Source organism: Poecile atricapillus, chromosome 7 (assembly GCF_030490865.1).
Source record: "Poecile atricapillus isolate bPoeAtr1 chromosome 7, bPoeAtr1.hap1, whole genome shotgun sequence".
In the NCBI taxonomy this organism is placed as follows: Eukaryota; Metazoa; Chordata; class Aves; order Passeriformes; family Paridae; genus Poecile; species Poecile atricapillus.
In genome coordinates this window covers 7171511-7197299 of record NC_081255.1, presented here as the reverse complement: position 1 = coordinate 7197299, position 25789 = coordinate 7171511, and the positions used below count along the sequence as shown (strand labels likewise).

The window sequence follows — 25789 nt, the reverse complement described above, 5'->3', positions numbered from 1 at the left end:
CTCTGAAACCCAGCTCAGCTGGAGGAGAAAGATACCCATGGATCTGTCAGCCTCAAAGGATCCCCAAAATCTCTCCTGCAGGGATACTTCATCCTCCCTTGTCTTTGGATCTACAGAACCTGCTTGAATCCCTCTGAAACCAATGCACTTTAGAAATTTTTCTTCCTCTCCAAGTGAGCTTCTCTCTGAAAAAGTTCTTGTTTCCCAATCCCATTCACATCCACCTCTTCCCCTTGCCACGCTGTCAGCAAGGCTTTCTCACCCTGCCACATCTTGCACACAGAAAACACAGTGACAAAGCTCTGCTCACAGCGTGCTCAGGTGAGACAGGTTGTTTTCCCTGGGCTGCTGAGGAGCTGAACTTGGGAGCAGCTTCCTCAGCCAGGCTGGGACAGACCACAGTGGAGCATGGAACTGCACAGCCTGGATCTGGGACAGTGTGGCAGAACTTGAATGTGGCAGGGAGGTGTGACATGATCAAGGCAGTGCCTGCCAGGTTTGGATGGTCCATTGCAGCACAGCCACCCTGCCAGGGCCAGCTGTGCTGACTGGGAGAAATGTCCAGCCTCTTTGGGAGCTCTCTCTCTCTCCTCTTCAAAGGAATCCAAAAAGGGAGCCAAAAAAAGAGACAAGAAACTCTCTGCCTGGGTGGGGAAAACATGGCTTGCTATAAATTCCAAGCAATTTTCACGGACAAAGACAAGTTTATAAGCGCAGGAATTAGCATAATTACTCCTGAAAGAGCAACATTGTCTTATGTTTTTGAGAAATGCAAAAGATCAACTTCTCCCCAGCTGCAGCTTCTTTTTGTGCCCAGACAGCTCTTCAGCTCCCTGCCTGGCCCAGTGGTGTGCCCAAGTGCACTGTGCTCCCTGGATGGAGCTTCTGAAGTCCCAGTCTCAGCCAGAAGCTCTCCATGGGGGAGGAACAGCTTCTTTAGGAGTCAGGGATCATGTCACCCTCCTGCTGTGCTTCTCCTGCTCAGGAAGAAGCCTCAGCAGAAATGTAAAAGCAAAGACATAGGAATTAGGCAAAACTCCTTGGATTTAGGCAAAGGCCTTTTCCTTAGAAGGAAGTCTTCCCAGCAAGAAAGGTAATAGCCCCTTAGGTGTAGCGTGGCAGCCTGGCAAAGCCCCTTAATTCAGATTTTCTTGACAGCATTTGCTGTCAGGCAGCCAGAACGAGGGAGACCATGGACCACGAGTGGCTGTGAATCGCTGGAGAAATCAGGAACAGGATGGATGAACCCTGTCACCACCCACTGGAGCTACAGGGGACTCAGCCAGCAGAAAGGTGACTATAAAGTACATCCCCAGCCCTTCACCAGACTGCTGAGCAGCAGCAAATCTGGTCAAACAACCTTCCAAGTGTAGGACAAAGTATTTCCAGCAGCCAAATTCTGAAAGCTGTCAAAGACCAAGTGGATGGCAAGTCACACATGCTAATGGGTTACAAGTTGTTCTCTAATAAAGGGCAAAAAAAGAATTAGTCTGCAAGGATCATTCTCCTCTTTGCCTCTCTTCCAGAGGAACACACTGACATTTCTGTTCCCACCTACCTCCTAAATGGAAATGGAAGGCAGAAAGTGACCTCTCCCAGCAAACAAAGGGCCCAGCTCTATATTCAGAAACAAATGGGACTTGTAGAGAACAGTCTAATAATTATAACGCCCACAAAACATGCCTAGAAAGAACATGCCCAGAAAGAACATGCCCAACTTCTCTTTTCTCTTTCTCTCTTTTAAACAAGAACAGAATTCCACAACAAGATTTACAATTAAAAGGATGCAATGGAATTTGCCTTGAAAAAAATGTTGGCCACTCGATTTGGCACCATTCAAGACGTTGTTCATGGGTGTGGGGAAGTAGAGAACACATTGATTTCTCTCAATAAAGCAGGAGCAAGTACTCTAATGAATCCAGTGGAAACGATTAGTATAGAAAGTACAGTGGGAAAACAAGTGGATGCACATCCTCTTCACATTTATCCTTGTTACTGGCCTAAAATGTGCTACCAGAAGCACACAAGGCCTGGTTGTACTCCATAAACACCCTTCACCTAGCCATGCCCCTATGCCCATTGTAAAACACACACTGCAGGAAGACACAAACACATGCACACTTCAAATAATAAACAATTACTTCTTTGCGTATTACTAACTTGGCATACTAAGACTTGGTTTGTGATTCAGTGTTTCTGGTCTGGTACTTGAATGAACTTGAGGTATCAAAGTAGTTTTGAAGACCTGATTTCTCCTGGGTTCCCAGGCATCACCCAGGTTTTCCTGCAACACTCAGGAGTTTGCTGAGAAAGCCCCACCTTGGGCAGAGCAGAGGTTTTTCTGCCAGCTTCACCTCACAGCCCAAAGCCTTACCCTTGCAAAAGCTCTGACCTGCAGATCATGTTTTCTACCTTCACTGTAGCATTGAAATACTCACTTCCTCTTTAAAATTAAACTAATTTAGGAAAATATTTTCATACACAGCAAATCACAGCAGGATTATTATTTCTTTAAAAAAAGAGATAAAGGAATGTTGGCTCTTTGACAGGAAAACCTTGATTTATAGTTGCCTATGAACAACTGATGACCTGCATTAGGAGTTGGTAGATATAAGCACTCCTTTGCTAGAAAAAATTTGCATTATTCATAGTTTTGGATGATTAATGAAAAGGCAGCACTTATTTGAGGACCAGCAAGAGATTGCTTCATCATGGTGAAATATGGATTTCTCCACACTTTAGACAACTGTGCTTATTTGTTATTTTGGCAGCAGTTATTCTGTGATGTTTTATCTTTGTTCATTTCCCTGTTCTGAGGTAGCTCTGCTTTTAAATTAGCACCACAGGGCAAACGCAGCCTCACGTGGTGATCTGAACTACCATTTGGAACAAAGCTGCTCCTGTTTTTTTTTTTTCATTGCATTCAGGGAAATTTTCCAGTTCTGCTTCTTTCAGCAGGTTTGCTGCTACCTTAGTAAGTGGAAAACAGCTTGTTTTTTCTTTTAATTTAGTACAAAAGCATCCCAGTGGTACACATGAGGTGGCTTGTGAGGGTGACAAGCACACCTATTCCTTACACCTGCTACTGGCCACTGGTGTAAGTGCTGCTTCTCTCGATTCAGCTCAACTCCAAGGTCAAGAAAGCTTTGGAGGCCAAGGAGCTGAGCACCAAAGGGGAGGCCTGGAGGCAGGATTCCCTTACCTGCTGCGTTTGCTGCCGCTGAATCGCCCGCACCTTGGGGACGGGGCTTTCCCTCGAGGAGGAGGACTGGTGCCGGGAGCGGTTCCCGTTCTGGACGGGCTCGATGCCCACGGCGCCCGAGGCTCCGGAAACGCTGCCCGTGCTGCGCAGGGAAGGGCTGTGCGTCAGGGTGTTCAGAGTCTTGGCCCTGGTGCCCAGCACGGCTTGGTCCATCTTGCGGATCTGTGCCTGGCTGCTGCTGTTCTGCCGGGGCAGCACCACCGGCACGTGCTTGTCCGGGCCCGCGGGGCGCCGCGCCGAGTCCTCGCTCTGCGAGCTGCGCTTGGCAGAGTCCTCCAGGCTGCTGTTGCTGCGCCCGCTGGGCTTGAAGTCCTCGCTGTTGCTGCGGCTCCGGGAGCTGGCAGAGCTCATGTTCTCCGGGCTGGAGTCCACGGAAGCCTTGGCCGTGGGAGGGCTCGGATTGTTGAGCTGGTAAACCGGGTTTTGGAATGAGAGAGGCCGGAGGCTGCCCTGCTGGTTCCACGCCGGGTGCAGCGGCCTCCGGACCTGGGGAGCGCTCTGGGGGGTGCTCTGGGTGTCCCACAGCTGTTTGATGTTGGCCACCTGGGTGACGGAGAGCTGGCTGCCCGCCAGGCGCAAAGGCACGTCGTGCATCATGGAAGCAGCGTCACTGTGAGCCGTGTGAGGGTCCTGCAGGTCCATGAGAGAGATGCTACGTCCGTTGGGCAAGACACTGACTTTCTCATCCTTATCTGAGCAAGTCATGCTCTGGGTGGATGCCTGCTGAACCAGCAGTAAGGTCTTGCCCCTAAAATGTCCATCTATGTTTTCCTGGGTTGGAGACTTCATCTTGTTTATGTCACTGTAGAGTGGAAAGGAATTTGGTTAATTTTTGAGCAGCCAAGACCCCAAGAGATCTGTCCCAGAGAAGTCTTTCTACCTCACTTAACCTCCCCCCACTGAAAGCTTCAAGGAGCCAGACTTCCTTTTATGAGCTCTTTGTGTGCAAGTCAGAACACACTCTTCCTTAATTACCACTTATCTTAGAGAACTGTGTTTGATTCATCTTTATTTTTTTTTTTTATATTTTATATTTTTATATTTTTATATTTTTATATATATATAAATTATATTATTTATATATATATAAATTATATTATTTATATATATATTATTATATTTTTATATTTTATATTTAAATATTTTATATTTATTTTTATTTATCTTTATTTTTTTTTTCCACAGGTGAAATGGTGAAATCTAAACCATTCCCACTAAATCCTCCCCACTTAGTCCCTTCTGAGGCTAGCAGTGCTATTGGTGCCAGATCAACAGGGCAGATGCCATTCAACCCTTTGCCATTACATAATAAACAAAAGGAGATCGCCTCAAGTTGTACCAGGGATGGTTTCAATTGGGGAAAAATTTCTTCACCCAAAGGATTGTCAACACTGGCTCAGGCTGCCCAGGCAGTGGTGGAGTGACCATCCTTGGAAGGTGTTTAAATGTGGCACACATGGTTTAGTGGTGGTCTTGGCAGCGCTGGGCTAATGGACTTGATACTTTTAGAGGGCTTTTCCAACCTTAATAATTCTATAACTCCGTGTACTATGGAGGTCTTAAAATTCAGCAGGAGTTGTGTGAAGGCTCCTTCAGAGCTGGATGTAAGCTCAGGGGGCAGAGAATTGCACGTGACAAAACTGGCCCTTGTACCTGATAGCACAGGTACTGCTCTGGGCCTGCAGCAGCCGAGCTCTTTGGCAGCTCTGCCGTGTCACAGCTCCAGATTTACAGCTGTTAGTGGGAGAAATGCTGCATGAAACACAGGAGGAACTATTTCTGCTGTTCCACAGGTAATAAGTTTCACCTACAGCTCAGTTTTTCCATTAGCAGCCTGATGGCCAGAAAGAAACACGATGGCTGACCGTGCCCTCAGGCTGGCAGTAAATCACAGAACAATCTCTTTTATCAGCTCGAGCCATTGACTCCTAGAGATGTGGTTGAGTCCTGGGCAAGTCCAAAGCTCCAGGTGCCCAGTGCCACCTTGTGCACCTCTTATTGGGATGGTGCATTCCCCGTGAGAGAGGCCTGAGCTCCCCATTCCACAGCGGGGCTGGGCAGCCAGCTCAGGTGACAAAGCCCCCAACCCTTGTTACCACAGAACGGTCTGGGCAGGAGGGAGACCTCGAAGATCATCTTGTTCCAGCTCTTCACAGCTGCTTTAACAACCCCACAGCTGCCCTCCAGCCCAGCTGGGACGTACCCATCGGTGGGGTCCTCAGTTATCTTCTGAAGCCCCGAGGAGAGACTTCCAGCGACATTTGGGCTGGAGCTGTGCTCCGTGAAACGTTTCAGCTGCTGCTGTGTAGGTGTAGGGCTGCTCATGGATTTTGTGATATCCGCAAGAATACGAGGGAGAGGTCCCAGTTTTGCCACGGTTGCCTGTAGGAAGGAATTTTCACCCTAATTGGATACAAGCATCAGGACATCCGCCAGGGTGTTTTTTTTGTTTTGGTACCGATGCACAGAGGCGGAGGGATGGAGCGGAAGGAAGGAGGGTGGGTGGTTGTGTGCGGGTGTGCCAGGATCGTAATGCAGTGTTATGGAGCGGCGCAACGACGGCGACGAGATGGATGGAGGAGACGAAACGGGGTGCAGCAGACATTGAGGAAAGAAAAGGAAATAGAAAAGAAATTAGGATTGACCCCCAAAATTAAAAAATCATGCTCAATAAAACAAAACTACTGCCATTCCAATGCAAAACTATCATGCAAAGCACACTGAGTCCCGGGCGGGTGAGGTCTAAGTGAAAACTACGGCATTTGCTCATTGAAGGGCATTCAAAGGCTACAGATTCAGCCATGTATGGGGGGAAACTTTCCAGGCAAAGGGTGACATGTGATAAAGGAAATGCATGCCAACAGATGAGGGGGATCATGAGAGGATCGCAGGGGTTGAGGGTGATGGGGAAAGGGAAGGTTTTCATTTCATAAGCCTTTCATTTTTGGAACCCTACATGGATGCCATCTCCTATCGCACCGTTATCAACAATTAATTAAGCCATTCTTCCCTACCCAAACATGAAAAAATAACTGCATGAGAGCATCAGTGATCCTCATCCCAGTATCACCCCATCAGCATGGGATGAAATGTGCAGCTCCAATTACAGTTTAGCTCAGTGCTGGCCAGGCTGAGGGTAAGAGCAGCTGGCCTTCAGCAAGGAAGGCTGCTCCTCCAGGCCCTGGCTTCTCACCCCTTTGGGCCACTGCTGGGAGAACAGCTACAGGGCATCTCCAGGCTCCTGGGACTGCAGGAAGAAGGTGAAGGAGCTGCAGATTTATTAAAAAATTAAAATTCTGCTACAAACCCAATGTTATTCTCCAAGATACCTTTGTTTTCCCCATAAGTAGGTATTCAGCCAGCTTGGCTCCAGAGAAAGGTCTCTTAGCAGACACTTTCATACAGCACTGTGGCTATTAAAATCTCCAAGGTGGTTCCTCTCATTATTTCCCAGTCATTCCCTACAGCAAAGCCATAATGCATGTAACCTTACCCCTTAATTCTCTTTTTAGGAAACCACTGTACCAGCTCCCAAGGGCCTGCTAGGATAGATCCATACATCTAACCTACAGAAAGGGCCATGCAGAGCCATACATTTGGAATGCACACTGTGTACATGTATGAGGTAAATTGAAACACAAGATCATAGCTTATCATGAAACTAAGATTAATAGATGGACTGTCTTTTTGACTCAAGGGCATTTCAATTTACTCTAATGCAACAAGCTCAGATTTTTGTTTTCTCTTTTGAATAATATACAGTGAAAAAATAGATACACAACCAATAACTACTTTGGCAAACCCTAATGCAATAAAAAGTGAGTGCATTGCTATTCACCTTACTCCTCCAGTTTCAAAAGAAAGAATAATATACATGGAACATGGACAAAATAATGCACCTCTAAAAATTGAAGTATGGAACAGTTCCAAGCACTTGGGAAGAAAAAAAAAGACACACAGGTCAGCTTTTCTGGGCCTTATCAAGTACCTTTGCTACCAAGAATTTAATGATTTTGGCTCCTGCAAACCCACATAGCTAAGGAAGAGCAAAGCTCTGCCTTTCCTTCTTCTGTAGCTAAATGGAAACAGTGCTCATTGCTGGTGGTGTCTGCAGGGATCAGAAGAACTGGTATGAGCTCAGCACAGGGCACAGCAGAAAGCATCTTGCTCTGCTACAGGATGGCACTCGGAGCAGATCCAGCTTCTTACATGGCTTTCCTTGTATGCCAAAATCAAGGACTACGGAAATGAGAGCATCTCAGCAGGCTTTGGATCGGGTTCTTGATGAGAACAGTTCCGCAGGGCCAGCTCCTTCCTCCATCAGAACCAGGGGAGGGCCTGGTGTGCAGCAAAGCACCTCCCTTAGCACCACAAGGGCACAGCAACACGGCCTTTTCTGTCCAAATGTCTCACTTATGAGAAAGGATCGGGTGCCCAGGGAATTTCAGGTCCACTTTTAAGCAATGCCTTCAGCACCTGACTCTCCTAAAGACTCTGCAAAGTGTCTGCACTGCTGCTGAAGCCCACCCACCTCACACACCCTGCCACTCATCAGGAATCACGGAAGGAGCAGTTGTGAAATAGCTCTATCAAACATTCCTCTCCAAAGCTCCTGGCTTCCCTTGATATTCCCTGGTGTTTACTGTTGCCATGGTGCCATCCCCTGATTTGCCCTCCTGGGCCTCCAAACAGCTTTACCTTATCAAGTTGGGACACAACATCCCACAGGAGGGAATGCAGCACGGAGAGCTCTTTGCCCAGGTCGATGTAGCCGTCATATCCAGGCATGTTCAAGATGGTATCTGGGTTAGAGAGCTCCCTCAGAAAACGCTGCATTCCTCCCCACTCATGTTCCAAAAATTCATTCATGAAGGCCATGTATTCTTCCTTAATACCAAACCTGCAGGAAAGGGAGGTGGGGGGGAAACCCAGTCAATAGCCTCCACACAATATACAGAGTACAAGCGCTTACAGACAATTACTTAAATACTTTACTTTAGATCTGCCTTTCTGAAGATTTGGAGTATTTAACAAAAAAAGGAAAAATTCAAAATTGGAAGATTTTGAAGTCTTGGAGGAAAAAAACCCACAGACAATTTAATTTGTTGTACTTTCTTAAATACTACTGCCTCACTGTTTATATTACAAATCACATCTCTTCCCCCTCCCTCCCACAGATACTCTTTTCCTGCTCCCATGTAGATGTGCCATGCTCTTTGTATCATTCAACTGAGAATTCTGGAGGGAGAGAGCATGAAAATCATGATCCTTGGTGGGAACAGCCTTCTTTTCCTTTGAAACATCACATCCACTAACATGCTAGTGCATGACCCTTCTTGGTTTTATGCTGCGTCTCCTCCACAGAATTCAACACAGCTCCAATCTGCATTTGAGGAGAATTTATCTGAGGTGTCTCGAGTGTTCACATCTAAGTGAGAAGATTCCCCCTTTCCTAAAGCTGCCTTCAGTTTGCCAGAGAATCAGCTGCCTGTGAGCACAACTAGGATCAGGCGTGCTGCAGATTTCAGTTTCCCTGGCACCACCTACTTGGTAAAGTTGGCGAGGTTCTGGATGACTTTAGCAATGAGGGTGAGAGTGCGAGAGGTCTGGTCATCAGGGTACTCCTGCATGAGGTTGAAGAGGCTGGGGGACATAATGGCAGGGCACAGGAAGCGAAGGAAGAGAGAGGCACTGATCAGGCGTTCAATGATGTCCTGCTTGCCCCTGTTCAGGCACTGCTGCTTCCAAGAGGCAAACACCTCCTTCAGCTCACGAGGGAACACGCTGAAAAGCAAAACAAAAACCCATCAGCTCTTTTTTTTTACCTCCTCTTTTTTTTTTCTCTTTCTCTCTAGGCTAGGTAATGTCATCAGGCATCTATTCATAGATCCCCATTTAATCTGGTGGCACTTAAGTAGTCTTTAAAGCACCCCTTGTTCATATGTGTTAAGGGAAGCCATTTCCAGACATGCTGATTTGCAAGCTAAGAACTACTTATCCATTGCTACCCTGGAGCAAACAGGGTGTTAGAATACTGAAAACAAACTGAGCCAAACTGAGCTCATCTCCGTATCTGACAGTTTTACCTTGCTTGTTAAGCCCTCAATACTTAATGCCTTCCCTTCATGCCAAAGCAGAAAGGCCCTTCTTCTTCCACTGCTACTCAGAAACAGAGATTAATAGAAACCTCTCTGCCAGTGCTTCCTCCCTGTGATTTCCTGTTCAATTCCACACATCTGAAGGGTCTAAAGGTCTTCTGTACACATCAAAACTTGCAGCTTTTTATGCCAAGTCCAAGCTAAGCTATTATCTTCTCACTTTATTCCTCCTTATCCAGTCCCACTCAGTATGTGTTCCCTTGGCAGAGGATTTGTGCAGAAGCCCACACAGGTTTGTGGGCTGGGAGCCCTCAGTCTGAGCACAGGTTCCACCTGCAACCTGGACTCTCATGCAGGAAGGCAGTGAGGAAAGGGGACAAAGCCTGGGAAAATGGATGGGGCTGTGCTCCTTCCCTGTCCCACTGCTGCTCCCTCACCCTCAGAGGAGGAACAGGCACCTCTGAGCAAACTGGGACAAAGAGAGGGAGAAGGAAGATGCCTTACCAGTAGGAATTGATAATCTTGCAGAAGACAAGCTCACAACACATTTTCAGGTTGCATTGATGATCTGCTAATTCACTCTGTGAGCACCTGCTGGGATCCGCTTCACAGTTTTCATCTGACTCATACACAGCCTTGATAAACTCCCCTGGAAAAAGGGAAGAGGACAGGAACCAGGGTAGTTACAGGAAAAGCCTACTTGACACACCTTTAAATCCTGCTTATGTCTTTCCCTGGCAACTGCTCTGGGTGTCTGCAGTTCAGCCTCCAGACACCAGCTGTTGGGGGCACGACTCCTCCCAGCCCTTTCCCAATAAAGCACAGCCTGGTCCCTGATGCTCCAGCCTCCCGTGCTCTCACTGTCCCCAAGCACAGTGCAAAACCAGGATGGCTCTGCTTAGCAACCCTGCAGGCACTTCCCTTGTGGCCTAGAGAGGAGGATTTGACTTGCTATTCAAACTGTGTTGTCAAATATGAAATTATCCACAGTCTTAGGAATGAAGCTGTGTGTTATTTGTCTTCATACTTTCCACAGGAAATGTGCTGGCAATGATACTTATTTGTATTATTTCTAAATGTGCCTTTTAAAAAAAATTTTCAGAAGTGTCACCTTGCTCTTGAATAAGGGTGATACCCAAGCACTAGCTAAATGCTGCTAATTCTCTCAGCCTCTTCTATCAACACCTTACAACGTTTTGATGGGCTGCATCTTTTAAGCTCCTTGGCATTTTTGTCACCCTTCCCTTTCAGCATCACAACAGAAACTGCTCACATACAAACCACATGAAGTTGACTTTGTCTAACAAACTGGAATTTACTACTCAGTGGTTTCCCTCCTCTATATGCAGGCATTCCAAGTGATTTTTAAACTGTTGGGTGTTTGCTAGGAGAAGCCCTTTATTCATTGGCTTAATGATTCAATGTCTTTCAAGTTCATCTCCTCAGATGATCTCGCTGGCTCTGAGCTAACACAAGGCTTGTTTGTGCAAAACGGGTTTGTTTTTAGCCTTTGCTTTCCTAAAACCCCTTAAACACCTCTCAGCCCCTTCCCAAATCTCAGCTTCGTGTTGTTGCAAGCAAAGCAGGCACCACATTTTCTTAATTTCTTTTTTTTTTTTTGTGATGCAGTCCAAAACATTCCTGCTGAGGGCATCTAAATGCCTTACTTGCAAAACTGCTGGCATCACTTTTGTTGAGCAAATTCTGTTGTAACTCTTGTTTACTGGATTATATTTTTTATCCTTAAACATATTTGACACTTACTTTTTGTGGCCCAGAAGACCCTGCTATAATCAGATCTAAGATTCCCTTACAGACACGTTACATTGCTAACACCAACCATACAGGGCAGCTGAGTAAAATGACATTTAAAACCTGACAAAGAATTATGATGGGGATATTGTCATGAGCAAAGTTGCCCTGAGCTGCAGACAAGCTGGATGGCCTTAGGGGCATTTTCCATCTCTCCTGCCTATAATTTACCATCATCACTCAGTGCTAAATGATGTATTAGAAGTCATTAATGTTAAAATATTTTATGCAATTACTGCACATTAAGGAGCATGCAGTCAGCTATAATGGAGTGGCCCCACAGCTGATGTTCAGCCTGCTGGGAAGTACAGCACAAAAGTACCAGGCTGCTCGTTTCTCTGTACCAGGTGAGAGCCTACAACTGTGACTTAACACTCAGTGGTTCCACCCAGGAGAATAAGACTACCAGAACAGGCTCCTTACACTTCAGAAATGGCCAAAATGGGTATAATCCCAGAGCTGACTACACTAACCCTTGGAGCACTAATTCAGCCAGCTTGACGCCTTGCCAGTGTCTGCGATTGCTGAGGAGAAGCAAGACTGCTGGGAAAGCAAGCTGCTTGGCTATTTTTTCCTTTTTGTGAAAGGATGTGGTGTGGAACTTGGCTTTGGCCTGATCTTGCTTCTCTTGTATCAATTTCCAAAGCTTTCTTCATCCCAGAAGCAACAGGGGGTGAGTGGCTCATTGTGCAGCTGTGGATAAGGGAGATTGTGCAGAGCTGCTGAAACCCGACTGCGGTGTGTCTGCAGAATTCAGAGAGCCTGGGTTTGGTCCCCTTTACTGCTATCTTTGTGTGGCCAGGAATTCCCCAGGCACTGGCTTAGGACTAGAGCAGAACCTTTTGCTGGAGGGGGAACAATAACAAAATTATCAGAGTTCACCCTGGCACATAACAGTGGCCATGAAGACCCTGTAGGGAGAACGGAGTAGGAGAACACAGGATGGCCAGGCAGTTTTAATCAGTCAGTGAATAACAAGCACTCAGGATAAACACAGGCAAGAGGCTTCCCAGACAGGATGCATCTTCATCTCCTGTCCTGGGATGCTCAGCAGCCTCACTCTCTGGCCTTGTTTCTCAATTGACTATGTGTCCAAACCCCTTTTTCAGGCCTGTTTGTATATCAGATCGAACAACCACCATTGCTCACAAAGAAATTGCAGTGTTGTACCTCTTTATCACACTAGAGACACAAAAGAAAGTTACCCAGAAAAACAGAACATGGTAACACAAACTTGAAGAGGGTCTCAGCTACATCAATATGAGCTTGCCTTGCCTTGGGTGCTACTCCTGCAGGCACCAAAGAGCACCTGCACATGGAGGAAGGGCATTGAGAGCAAGACTCTGCTATCAGTGTCAGCCCTTGCTGTGTAAACAGGTGGCAAACAGGGAGTTTCTTACCCAGTGCATCCTGGAGGTACTTCTGTCCTACCAGCTTGAGGTATTCCTCAATAGCTTTGGTAGCAAGAGTGTTCTCCCTGAAGATCAAGACGTCATGATCAGCACAACGATCTACCTCAGCCATCACTAAATCTGTCAGGAAGTCCTGAGGAAAAAAAGGTCAAATGGCAAAGGTGATTTTAACCAGCTCAGTCCTGCCAGGCTAACTGCAGAAGCCAAGAAGGAAGGATATTTCAGGATAATAAATAATTTCTCAGCCTGAGACAAGGGGCACAGCTGCTACATGAAGTAAGAGCTGAGGAAAAAGCCAGGGCTCCCCTTGGGTTTATTATACTTAGAGACTGATACAAACGACAAATTATAAAGGGTGAAGCAAAAGTCTCTAAAAAAAACCCCTTTATAGCCAAGCTTGTGTTTCAGTTTATCTCCAGAACAGAACCTCTCACCAGTTTGTTTATCAAAGGCTTTGTCTGCTGAAAGAAACTGTGCTATTATATTTATCCTTATCTTTATAAGGAATATTTCTTACAAACATGGATTTAAAAATACAAATTGGAAGTGATGCACAAGTTATTATAGCTTGATGATATTTAAATAAGAAGAATGGTTTAATAAATTAAATTCACAAACCAAAAGTACTTTAGGATTTGGAAAAAAAAATAAAGTTAACATTCAACTTGCTCGTGGCTTAACTTGAACTGTATTCAATTGTCCAGGCAGGAACAGTCAGCAAGCTTTGATACAGAGAATAATCTCTTGATAGAGGGTCTAATTCTACAGTAATACTTATTTCCTGAAGTGGTAACTTCATGTGAGTCAATGACATTTAGTACTCTTGGTTTTCAGTCAGTTATTGTTGTTTTTTTTTCCACAAGAATTCTTTTCACCTGGCACAAACTGGGAACATCCAGCTGTATCCCCATCAGCAGAAGCACGAGCTGGAAATACCCTCTTAGGAGCTTTAAGGCAGCCTGAGCCACCTGGTGCCCCCCGTAAATAGAGGTTCAAAACTTCACACACCAGGAATGCAAAGTTATAACACTAATTTATCAACTTGCTGCACCTGGCACTGCAGCAATCCAGAGCCTGTTTTCCAGCAGGGTTTCAACATAATCTTAGCTCCCAGCTTCTCTCATCAGATAACTAAAGGTTAACGTGTTCCTGTCACACACACTGTCACAGAGCACCAGCCATCCCGAGATGTTTTCAAGGGGCATGCGATTATGCAAGCAGAAAAGGACCTTTTCTGGAATAGTTAGATGAGGCTGTCCCTTGGATGTTGTTTACAGCCATCCTTCCACATCTCTAGCCCTCTGACTTGTGCTTTACTTGCTCTAGCTGGTTTCCCTGGCAGAAGCTGTCTCCAGCGTGGCACTGCTCACACAGAGCACCTGGCAGGCAGCAGCCAGATAGATCAATGCGTGCTAATGCTTCCCAGAACTTCCCACGACCTGCAGGATGCTCTCCCACAATCCATTTGAAGAAATCAGTGTCCACCCAGAAGTCCCAACAGCATCCTTGGGGCAGGTGGGATCACCATTAACTCGGTATAGATCCCCCAAATGGCTGTTCAAAGGCTGAGCAGATCGATGTTGGCATTGATCAGCTGACTCAGCGCTGACTCAGCGCCGGCACCTGCTGCTCACTCTATCACAGGCTTATTTATAGAAGCAATTCTCCAGTTTACCAACCTCTTGTTCACTTATCTCTTAACCTACATCCTGATTTTAGGAATGCAAGGGAAGGTCTCTGAATGTTCAAACGTAGCTGCTAAATTTTCAGAGTAACGTGAAGTTCTAGAGTCCTCCTGCTTACACTTAGATGTAAACCACATCTACTGCTGCTGCTTATTGTCATGGGCCCCCCAGTTTCCACCAGGAATCCCTCATCAGCAGCCAGAGCCACTCCAACAGGAGTCACCTGTGCTTACCTTGGCTCTCCCAGTGCTCTGAAGAATGTGCACCAAGGCAGAAGCCATCTCTTCCTTGTTCTTGACACTGATCACAGGTTCCAGCACGGAGCACAGCAGGGCGTAGTTGCTGGTCACATACTCCCCAAATTCTTTGTACTGCTCCATGGGCAGGATGCTGATGGTCTGGTAACGGGATTTGATCCGGATGGAGGGTCCCCCTGATTTGCCTTTGTTGGCTGTAGGGGTGCTGACTGGGTACCATTTCTCCACAAACTGGCGGCCGCTCACACTGGCTGTGGGAATGTTGACCAGGCCTATGTAATTGTTCTTGTCCTTTTTCTTTTTCTTCTCCACGTCCTTGTAGATGTGAACTGTGATGCTCTGAATCTGCGGGAGAGTGTAGAACTCAAAGTGCTCTCCCCAGAAAATGTTATCTGCTTTTGCTTTGCTGGTGGTGCGGGCATAGAGGGTGTCATCAAGGCACAGCTCACAGAAGTATTTCTTCTTAGGGGTCAGGTCCTTGGCCTCTATGATCCAGAGGCAAAGCACGTTTTCAGCTCGACGACAATTGTCCTGTGCAGGAGAAAGAGATCAGTTTAGATTCAAAACCTCTAAAAGATGAATATTTCATCTTCTAAAGTAGCAGCAAAAGGGCTGCCTTTTCTGTCTGAGGTAAGGACAGAGTAAGAATTCAGAATCAGATTGTCTGATCCAGAGAGAATTGGAATCTCTAGAAAACTGGACATTTTCTAACACAGAGGCAAAGGGCTGTCATTTGTATGTCAAGAGTGTGGGGACTGGAATATTTTTCTTCTTCAAAAGCTGTATTTGAAATGCTTTAGAAAACCAACACCCTGCACAAGAGCCTGTCCAAAGCTGTCAGACTGGTGAGGAATCCCAGAGCACTAATGTTAGCCTGTCCCTGGGAGGTAGGAAGGCAGCTATGGAGTGACTTATCAGATATTTCCAGCTGACCTGTAACTTGATTCCCTGTCTCACTCCGGCTCCAATTTGTTTAACGTTGGTTTTTTTTGCGTTTCCTCCCCACGCCTATCTCTGCCTCTAGATTAAAACACGACCCTTATGAAGCTGTGCCCCATCCTTGCCGGGTGCATGGCCTCAGAAATCCAGCCTGCATCCCAAGCTGGCGCTGGGGCAGGGAGCAGGAAGCACGCTGGTGTGTATTTACTCATTAAAGCTTTGACCTACTGCACTCCCTGGAATAGCACACGGCAGCTTTAGACACACGGATGAGCGGACGGCTCCCCAGACTAAATTAATTGAGGATGCATCTGTGGGAAGCCCTAGTACACTGGACTAAAATCCAATCATACCACCTCCATTCCCCCACTAATCTTATTTCCGCAGTTTCTATTACCTTCATCGGCTGCGATAGTCTGCGTATGTTTTCCATCCACCAGTCCCTCTCTGCTGCAGAGGAGCAACTGAAGCATTTACTGCCTTTGGAGTAGGTTACCTGGAATGAATAAATGACAGGCTGAGTTCAGGCAAGCCTAGGAGACATGGAAGAGGCTGCAAAATGCAAGGAGGAAGATAAACAATGCTTGAATAACAAAGTAAATATGAAAAAGGGAGGTAAAAATACAGTGGCCTAGAAGGCAGAGAGGATAAATGACCCACAAAACACAGAGAGCAGAAGAAGTTTGAGGTTACATAAAACTGGAGAAACTAAAGAATTAATATAAAATTAAGAGCACCAGAGGCTTAAAGACTTTTAAACAAAGCTTTAATCAGCCAGTAAATCTATTCTGTTTTTAAATAGCTGTTAATTGATCTGTGGCTATTAAAGCTTGCCGATTTCCCCGCTAAGGCCCAGGGGCAGATGATTTGGTTACCAACAATGTAAAGACAGACAGAACAGATAATGCATTAACATAAGGCAAAACACACTGGACATGATGAGTTCAGTAAATCCAAAATATTTCCAGGGGTCCATATAGACAGCCTAAATAAACTGAGGGAGTTGTGCCCTGCTCCAGCCCTGACAGCTCTGCTTTGCCACACCAGGGAACCACCTTGGTTTCCTCCCCTCTTACATGGCCTGACAAGCCTCATTTACTCTCTCCATTCATTTGTGTTCACAATTACAAAGCAGTTTGAGGGAACAGCCTCAGAGCTAAGTTGTTGCCAGTGTTTTCCACCCAACTCCCCAAGCCTAAGCAAGCTACAAAGTGCTTCCAACCAGAAGAATGAGGCTGAAGCGAACAGGAACAGTTCCTGGATGCATCCTGAGGGACCAGAGCCTGATATGCTGGTTTACTGCCAGAATTTTCCAGGTTGTAAACAGATCTTTGTTCCAGAAGTTTAAACACATTTGACTAATCCTGCTGGAGACAGAGTGACCTGCCCCTGCCACGACAGGTGACGTGGCCTCAGCTGCATCCAAACACACACGGCTCCAGTGTTGGAGCTGGGATGGCAGGACTGTGCTCACACACACAGTTTCTGCCTGTTTCTGGAGCAGAGCTTGGAGCCACAGCCTGCAGCCTCTGCTGAAACAGCAAAGGGATCTTTGGATTCTGCTCCACGGTGCAATGGACACGTCCACAGCCACTGAAGCTTCTCCTCTGGCAACTGGAGAGCTCTGAGCTAATGGAAAGAGGCTCTGACTGGAAAACTCATTTCTCGGTTACAGTAAATTTTCTAAATTCAATTTTAGGTGAATTTAGAGAGGGTGAACAAACAGCTAATGTACACACTATTGCATGTCCATTGTGCTGTATGTATCAACCATACATTTGCACACACACTACAAATGCTTAGATATTTATCAAACTGAAGAGATTTTTCAATTAGAAGACCCAGTAATTGAAAAAGATTTCTCTCTGTTCAGTGACTGATGCCATTAGCCTCAAGGACTTTAAAAGTCACAAGGTGGCTCAACAGCCCCCACCCAAACCTCAGCAGTGGCAGTGGCTGCTGCTCTATTCTGCAGTCCCCCAGTCCTGGAGCAGCATTCCCCAAGGGTTCAGGGGGACTGGCAGCTGCCTGTTTGGAGCCTGTCCCTACCTCAAAGCAGAAGTCTCGTCCAAGGATACTGTTGTGAAGTGGTTTGACAAAGACTGCTTCTTCTGCTGCAAAGTCCAGAGTCTCTATGGTGCTGGCTTGGTTCAGTAAAGACTCATGGGAACGGGACTCCTTCAGCTTGGGCAGCTCACGTGGTCTGTAGGACAAGGAGGAAAGGAAATGTCTTTTTTTTTTTTCTCACAATTACCAAAAAGAGCTGGCAAGATCCCAGAGAAAGCTGCAGCTTGTCTCGGTGCTTATTCAGAGCAGCTTCTACAATTAGTCTGCAAACCTTATGAAAATAACATTAGGCCAGTAACCCCAGACTCCCAAGGGAATATTCAGCCTAGGAAGTCCATTCCCACTGACCTAGAAATTATAGCTGCCAAGTTGTTAGTGAAAGAACAACAGCAAAAAAATCAGAACTTAACTGCTGAAATTTAAAAAAAAAGCCCATAGGTAGCTTTGGATGCAATATTGAAAAGACTTATTACTAGCTAGATTAGGATACAGTTGTTGTGTATTAGCAGCAAAGAGCACATGGATCCCTAAATCTGTAACCAATGCAGAATGAGGATTACTCATTAGAGCAGATGACACTTCACTATACACTTGATTTTTAACATACAAAGCCTTTACACTAAAGTCAAATACACAATTTCACAATTGCTCAGATCAGTCATTTTGCATTTTCTTTTTCAGCTGCTTCTTCCAGCTTGGATTTCCAATTTTTTGGATGCTTTCTTTCTCTTTTAACTTCTCACTAACACATACTGCTTCTCCTTTTCAGCTGATTGTCCTGCAAATCCCTGAGCTCCACCAGAGCTGAAATCTCCCAGATTCACAGCACCTTTTCATCAAGGCAGTTTTCTCTTTGTCCCCACCAGTTCTTGAACAATTCTCAAAGACATTTCCCTCCCTCCCTTATGCCACAGCTTTTGGCAATCAGCAGTGGCATTCTCAGATGTGTTTTAACGCTTTCTGTACTCTCCCAATATGATTTAATGCATATTAAATCATATTTTATGCACATTTGTGCATAGTGGGGAGCTCTGCTGTCAAAGAAAACTGCAAAATGTGCCAAATTTAGAGATGATGTGGCTTCACCTCTTCTCCTTCTGCCTCCAAACTGACATCTGCCCTAGAGGCTTCTGCAACAGTCACATAACACCTGAGGCACAACTTACATCTCAAGGTAAACACCATGTGCAAACACATCTTGTTTTTCCTGTGGCAGGAATTCAGTCAAATCCTTCACAGCTGACCAACAAGGAGGAAGAGCACAGAGTCCCAGCTTAGCAGAGAAGGAGCTGTTGACCTGGCAGGTCTGAATTTTGTTAAGATATTAAAGTCCTTGTCTTCAGTGATCCCTGAAGGCGAGCCCATAAACGTGGCTGCCCATCCAGCAAGTGTGACTGGGCACAAGGAACAGATGTGGAAGTAAAGAGGCATCAGCTCTCTACACATCACTCAGAGAAAGACAGTGCTCCTGTGCTCGTCCTCATCGTATTTCCTCTTTTATTCAATTCCCAGTATCAAATGGAAAATGATAAAAAATATTATTTGTAGAGCAAAGAGAAGAACAGCTACCTCTAACAGCTTCCCTAATTTTGAAAAATAATTAGTTTTCTTTGCTCACATGTACAAAAAAAAAGTTCCTCACATTCTTTATCCTTAGCAAAATCAAATTCCTCCTACCTATGGGCAATTCTATAGGGGAACTCAGAGGCAAAAACCCCCCAAACATTTGGAAAACACATCTTAACAAGGCTGCTTAACAAAACCTTGGGTACCACAAAGAATACAGGCAATGCAACAAGCAGAGCTCACCCAACTGCTCTTTTGTACAGCATGAAACGCTGAAGGTATTGGAGCAGATTCACACACAGTGAGATTTATTAAACAGCGAGGGAGAACTTTGTTCCCATTTAATATATTGAATGACCTGAGTGCAGGCAGCAAAACCCTTTGATGGGAGGAATATTCCAAAGACACTGATTTCAGATGCAAAGCAGCAGCAGCCCTGGTAGGAGTGTTGTGCTTTGTTCTAACAGGTTCCAGCAGCAGCTGAACCAATGCAAAGCCAAACCTCAGCCATGTATAATTGAGCACTCGCTGCAGTTAAGGTAGGGCAAGTCTAAAATAAACACACCACAATACGCCACTTTAATGTCATCTCTGCAAAATCCTCTCTAATTTCTCCTCTCAAGAAAGCACTGCTGAGGTCACTTGGCTTCTGTCCCTGCCTCAAACTCTGAGCAATTCCTGTCCTTACAAAGTACTGAGAGCCTGCAGCCAGCTCCCGGTCAGTGGAGGAAAGCATGGAGTGAGCAGAACGATGGGGAAGAGGAAGGAAAGAGAAATAATTACCTAAGAAAGGAGGAAAAAAAAGAGAAGACATTTTGCAAATTCCAGGTAAGCAGAGGCTGTACTTGGATCAAGACAAGACAAGCAGACCTACACAAAACAATTGTAAAGCCACTTCTTAGCAGAGCATCCCCAGATCATAGCGGCGCCACATGCCACAGCCCTTCCCTCCAACCTTCCTGCTCTGGGCTACATCTCACACAACAAATCCTGCTCGCAGAGGAAGAAAGGCACAAACAAATCCGAGAGGAGTTCTTCCTCAAGCCTCAGGTTACAGATTTCGGTGGAGCACCGTGCCAGGCAGATAGGCTGGGGCCAGGAGAGCAGCCAGAGCTTCGGGGAGGGAAGCTCCCTCCTCGTCAGCTGTGCTCCCACCGGCCCCACGGTGCCAGGAGAGGCTCCTGGGTTGCCAAGGCACAGCATCCCCTAAGGAGATTAGGGAGGGCTGGCAGCCAGCAGAGGCAGCAGGCAAGGGGAGGCTGCTCTGCAGGCGTGGCTAAGGTGACCTTCCCTGATACAGAAGTTCCTCCTTGTCCTTTCCTACGAGTTTGATGAGATCCAGATATTAAAGGCAACATGAGAGAGCAAGGAATCTTCCAAGAAAGCCTCTGAACAGCCTGTGGGAACAGGGCAGGGGCAAAGGCAGGTACACACAGCAGATGTACCCCAAGCCTGCACATCCCATCTTGCAAGTCACACCTTTGAGGAGCTTCTCTTGTGCTCCACTGCTCTTCTGACTAGGAGGCTGTGAGAATTTGGGTTTGTTGCAGAGCAGCTGGAGCCCTGGTAGTTTTGTTGACTCAGGGTCTTGTGGCAGACAAATGTCAGTCTGTTCCAGCAATCCTTTGATGTTACCATATTTAAAACAACTCAATAAATTGATTAAGTAGCATAGAATTGGCACTTTATCTTCCACAAACGTCAGAACATCCTCAAGCTGTTGGTTAGATGCAACCACATGCATTTACAAACACAAGTACATGCATTTGTGAGCACCACAGTATAGATTTCATCTATTGATAGATCTGCAAAGCAAATCTTTGACTTCTGCCTATATCAGCAGCATCCCAATCAATACAGGCAATAATTGTACAGAAATAATACTTCTCTGCTGCTTTAAAGCCTCATCTGGTATGCTGAATCTGTAACAAGTAAAGAAAATTGCTTGCTGCCTTCCTTTTGGCATAGGTGCCACTAATTCATGTCCCAGTGTCCAGCAAAGGGGCTGGATTAACAGGGTCCTTCCTGTCTTAGGTAGGAAGCTACTGGGAAAATGAGTATTGCTCAGACTCTGTCAGCAGAGGAGTAATCCCAGGGAAGCAGATTACTGTAAACAGGAAGATCACACATGCAAAAAGTGGGGGAAGGGTTGTTTGTACAAATCTGTTTCTGTTAAACAGCTCCATTAACAACACAAATCCTGTTTTAAATTACAGCTAACCTCCCATGATCAACTTTTTATCCTGTTGCTTCTTCTGTCTATGCCTGTTAACAGCAGAGGTTGCAAAGGAACTACATGGGAGTTCAGACAGTTACCAAAGCACCACTCAATTCTAACACATTCTTCATAATTTCTTTCCCACAGGAAAAACAGAGAGAGGAGGAGCATGTCAGGCAACGTTTTAAACTTCTCACCTCTTTTCACATGTTTTGGAATACTGGTCTTCAAAGCTGCATCATTTCCTTGTAAATCAGAGCCCAGACAATGCCCTAAACCACTGACCTGGCAGCAGCATGCCAGTGCCACAGAAAAAGAGCTCTCCAACCACCCCATCTTACTGGCCCAGCCCCAAGCTGACCCTCTCTCCTTGCACACCATAATTCAGTAATTTTCCATGACAGGAAAATCTCGGTTGTAAGCCGGGAACTAGAAACCTCTGGCTTTCAGTGGCTGCCCATGGCACACAGCAGCCTATTAGCAAAGTTCTATTATATTCTACTGTCTATAAGGCACGTAGAATAAAGGGTTAAAATCCTAATTGCTCTGGTTATGAAGCTCTCCTGCTGATTTTGACCTATTTAAAAGCCAACCTACAAGGCACAAAAGACTTCCAATTACTGAGCTTACCAGGGAGAGCACTGTATTACTTGTAAAACAAGCCTGTGGACATCAATAATCCAAAAGATAAAAAAAAAAAAAAAAAAAAAAGTTTAAAAATGAACTTTCCTTTGCCAAACTAGTGTGAAAGGAAAGAACTCAGCCCAAGCACCCAGCTACAGCCAAGTCTCCAGCTGGCCTTACACCAAGCTGTTCATCTGCACGCTTCAAATAATTCCAGCAATCCCCATGTGCTGGGAGACACTCCCCAAGAGCAGAAAGTCAAATTCAATACTTAGCCACTCTGCAAAGTCACAGGAGAGAGCCTGGACTGGAATGCAGTGAACTTTCTGTTGCTCTCCCAGCTCCCAGCCCTGTGGAACAGGACCCTACTGTCTCCAGCACCACCTGCAATTCACCTGTGCTTTGCCAGTGCTGCAGTACCAGGTTTTTCCCTGTCCAAACACTCCTTTTGTAGACACCACACCCCTCTTCATTTTCCAGCTGCCAATTATCTGAACATCCTATTACTTGGTGAACAATTCTACAAGTCTAACCAGTTTTATTATTATTTTTTTTTTAAATCAGAAACTTGGGGTAACTTATTTATCTGCAAGTTACACTCAGGTGTGATTAAATGCTGGGTTTCTCTGAGTATATTGTTCTAGTCTTCCCTTGAGATTCTGGTCTTCTCTGGCAAGGTCCTACCCAAAGCCTCATTGTTTGAATCCTGGATTTGCAAAGCCCTTCCCTGCCTGCCTGCTTTCCCTGTGGATCACAGCTTGTCTAACAGACACCTCTCAGGGTTCAGCCAAGCAGGCTGCTGAATTTCACAGCTGGAGAGTTCTCCTCTCTCCCCTGGTCTCTGCTATCAACGTTTCCAATCGGTTTGTTTTGATGGAGCAGAAATGCTTAATTGATTCAGTTTCATTTCCCTGCTAAACTCAAGGTGAACGCTACATGGACGAGCCTGGGCTTTGCAGAGAAGCATCAGCCATTAAGAAATATGAATTTATAAAGGGGTCAAGTGAGCTTGCAGGTGGGAGAGAGCAGCCCAGCACCAAGGGGAAGGTTTGTGAGAAACACCGGGATCTTGTTCAGTTTTCAGTGAAAAACCAAACAACCGCTGAAAGAAATACATTCACCAAATCAGGAGTGAGGAAACAAACCACTCCTCCCCTTTGCCCACACTCCAGTGTGCTGATAGCATCAGATATGCTGAATGAATACAAGCTGGGAGTGAGTCAAGCCTTAATAACGCATTGTGTAACACAGATTTCTATCCTGACAGCTAAATCAGGGTGAAAATCTCCCACCCTTTTTTTTTTTTTTTTATTATTTTTTTTTTGAAAACCGGCATTAAATTAGAATGAACACGAAAAACACGGCAGGTTTTTGCTTCTATTATTTACACGACCCGTGCTATTTTCTCACTGCAAAGAGGCGAGGAGGGAGGGGCAGGAACTTACCGAAAGTAGAAGAAGCTGTGGCTGGAGGAGTGATACCGCTTGACCATGAAGCCCAGAGCCATGGCTACCTGCTTCCCTGTGCCCTGCCAGAGCCCATTCCGAGCTACGAATGGCTCATAATGCCATGAAATGACTTTTAGCAAAGCAGGAGGATTCCCACGTGGCAGTAAATCCCAACAGGGCAAAGCCCTCCCAGCTGTCTGCAGAGCTTTGCTGCAGTCGCTGAGACCATATGCAGCCAGTCGCAATCACCTTCGCTCCCTCTCCGTAAACAAAACTCTCAATTTGAGATATTCCCTTAGATTGAGATACTCTCAAATTCCTGCTCACAAACTGGAAATATTAATTTGGTCTCTCCTTTTTAAAAAAACAAAATAAATTCCCTTAAGTATTTTCTCATGCTTTTTTTACATGTTCTAAATATTATGGACACTGAGAAAACATTACAGATGAATGTGTGAGTTGAAAAGCTCAAAGGATGCAGGAGGAAAGAGGCTGGAAAAGCTGTGAAAGATGCTACAGTGCCAGGTTGCCTCATGGTGAGAGCTGCTGGCAACCTGGTGAGATGCTGCACTGGCCACAGATTGAAGAGCCTCATTCCCACCTGCTGTGGCTCACAAAGGAGCAGTCTAAGTCCTGCCTTGTAAAGACAACATAGGTGAATTCAAGTGCCAAAAACCACCAGCAAACAACTTGAGCCTGAGTAACAGGAGGGATGTGAATAACACACCGAGAGGTTATGGATTTATTTCTACAGGACACCTGGATGCTGATCCATGTTTCTAGAGGGGCACCAGAACTCTCTTCTCTCCTTCTCCACTAACCCAGACACACTGAAATAAAGGTAAAAACCAGAAAAGGTACATTGGCTGATTGTCTTCTGCTGAAACAGAAAATATAACTCCAAAAAAATCTGCAACTCATCTCCATCCCTTCTCCCTACAGCATTCCTTATTCCTTTCTGTTTTAAATCAACTCTGAACAGACAGCATCCATCCTCTGTCACCATCCAGCATGGCATGCAGTGTTACAATATCCCAAATCTTGATGTGCACCAGGATAACTAATCTTCCTTACTCCAGAATTTTAGAGGTATTTATCTATAAAATCCCCACTCTCTTGACAGGTCCCAAACACCCCAAAAACATGAAAAGGCAGTATGACAGCAGCCTCTACTTTTTTTTAATCCATGCAGGGTTTTAATTTATAAAGGTATATAATACTTCCTTTGAAGGCAGGGCTCTTGTGTTTGTCAGAGCAAGAAAAGGGAGATGCTATCGGTCAAGCTGGCCCTGAAAACCTGTGTAACACTATGACATCACCTAGAATCACCTGCTTGAAATGGGAAAGGGCTGACTCACCAGGGCAGGACAGGAAAGTTGTTACTGCTACAGATCGAGAGGCTCATACAGAATGTGGGAAGAACAGAAGGTGAGAGAGTGGCAATTCCTTCTCATGAATTTAGAGTCAGCTCTATGTTCAATAATATGTTCAATAATACCACCATGTGATCAAGTACCTAGATTTTATGCTTTTGTGCTTTCAGGCCATCAGAGAAAATTCACATTTCATTTGAGTCTAGCTGAAAATTTCTGCCCACACTGGCAGGGAGTAGAAGGGGGTCTGTTTTTTATGAGAAGGCAGCTTTGCTGTGTGTAACATCACATCTTAAACCAAACACCTAGGAATTAATTATAGCTACATTTATTAGCTTTCCCAGAACAACAGTGTTTCCCTGACACTACAAAAGCAAGTATCCAGCATGAGTACCAAGCTCAGGAAAGACAACCAGATTATTTATGGCAAAGAAATTTTCACATCACAAAAATTCAAGCAAAGCTGGTTTCAAACAGCGGTAAAAATAACTGGTACTTGTACTTGATTACCTGGTGGCATTATTTAAGATGCTTATGCTCACTGAGTTGTTTTTATAGCCATGTTGCAACACCCTGAAAATGGAGATTTATAGGAAAACTTGTATCAAAGCAGCAAGGCCATCTAGATGGTTAGTCACATCTGGTAAGCAGCAGGCTTTTCTGTAACTCCTGATGTTAACAGACCTCCAACATCCACAGCCTTGCTATCTCTGTGATTTTATGGTCTGCCTTTCAGATGGAGAAGGCAGCACCATTGATTGAAGCAGCACAGCATGACAGATACAACTAATGAATTCAGCCCAGCTAAAGGAGAAGGGAAAATGCACTGAACAATGTCAAATCACAGAAGCCTGCCGTGGCCTCGAGTACAGGCCAACTTATTTTTCACTCTATCTAGCTCTCCTGCTGGGCTGCCGTGGAATGTAACACAGAATATGTTTAATAAAAACCATAAAGAGACTTAGCAAATAGTTAGGAAACACTGTGTGTAAGAGCCTTTGCTTGCCTCATATACAATCCATTCCCAG

The 25789-nt window shown here is 45.4% G+C and overlaps 1 protein-coding gene across 9 annotated transcripts in view; it reads right to left on the bottom strand.

The window, feature by feature from the left end:
• RASAL2 (RAS protein activator like 2) overlaps positions 1-25789 on the bottom strand; it is a 160728-nt gene that overhangs the window by 10434 nt on the left and 124505 nt on the right. For 7 of the 9 annotated variants that reach the window (XM_058842375.1, XM_058842376.1, XM_058842379.1 and 4 more), the window contains 9 exons: positions 17515-17668; positions 15863-15961; positions 14503-15057; positions 12573-12717; positions 9865-10009; positions 8810-9046; positions 7961-8162; positions 5466-5665; positions 3203-4064 (listed from right to left, as the gene is read on the bottom strand). In XM_058842375.1, coding sequence (XP_058698358.1) covers positions 3203-4064; positions 5466-5665; positions 7961-8162; positions 8810-9046; positions 9865-10009; positions 12573-12717; positions 14503-15057; positions 15863-15961; positions 17515-17668 — 2599 coding nt within the window. The remainder of the gene's footprint in view (positions 1-3202; positions 4065-5465; positions 5666-7960; positions 8163-8809; positions 9047-9864; positions 10010-12572; positions 12718-14502; positions 15058-15862; positions 15962-17514; positions 17669-25789) is intronic. The other 2 variants (XM_058842377.1, XM_058842374.1) reach the window with 1 other exon arrangement.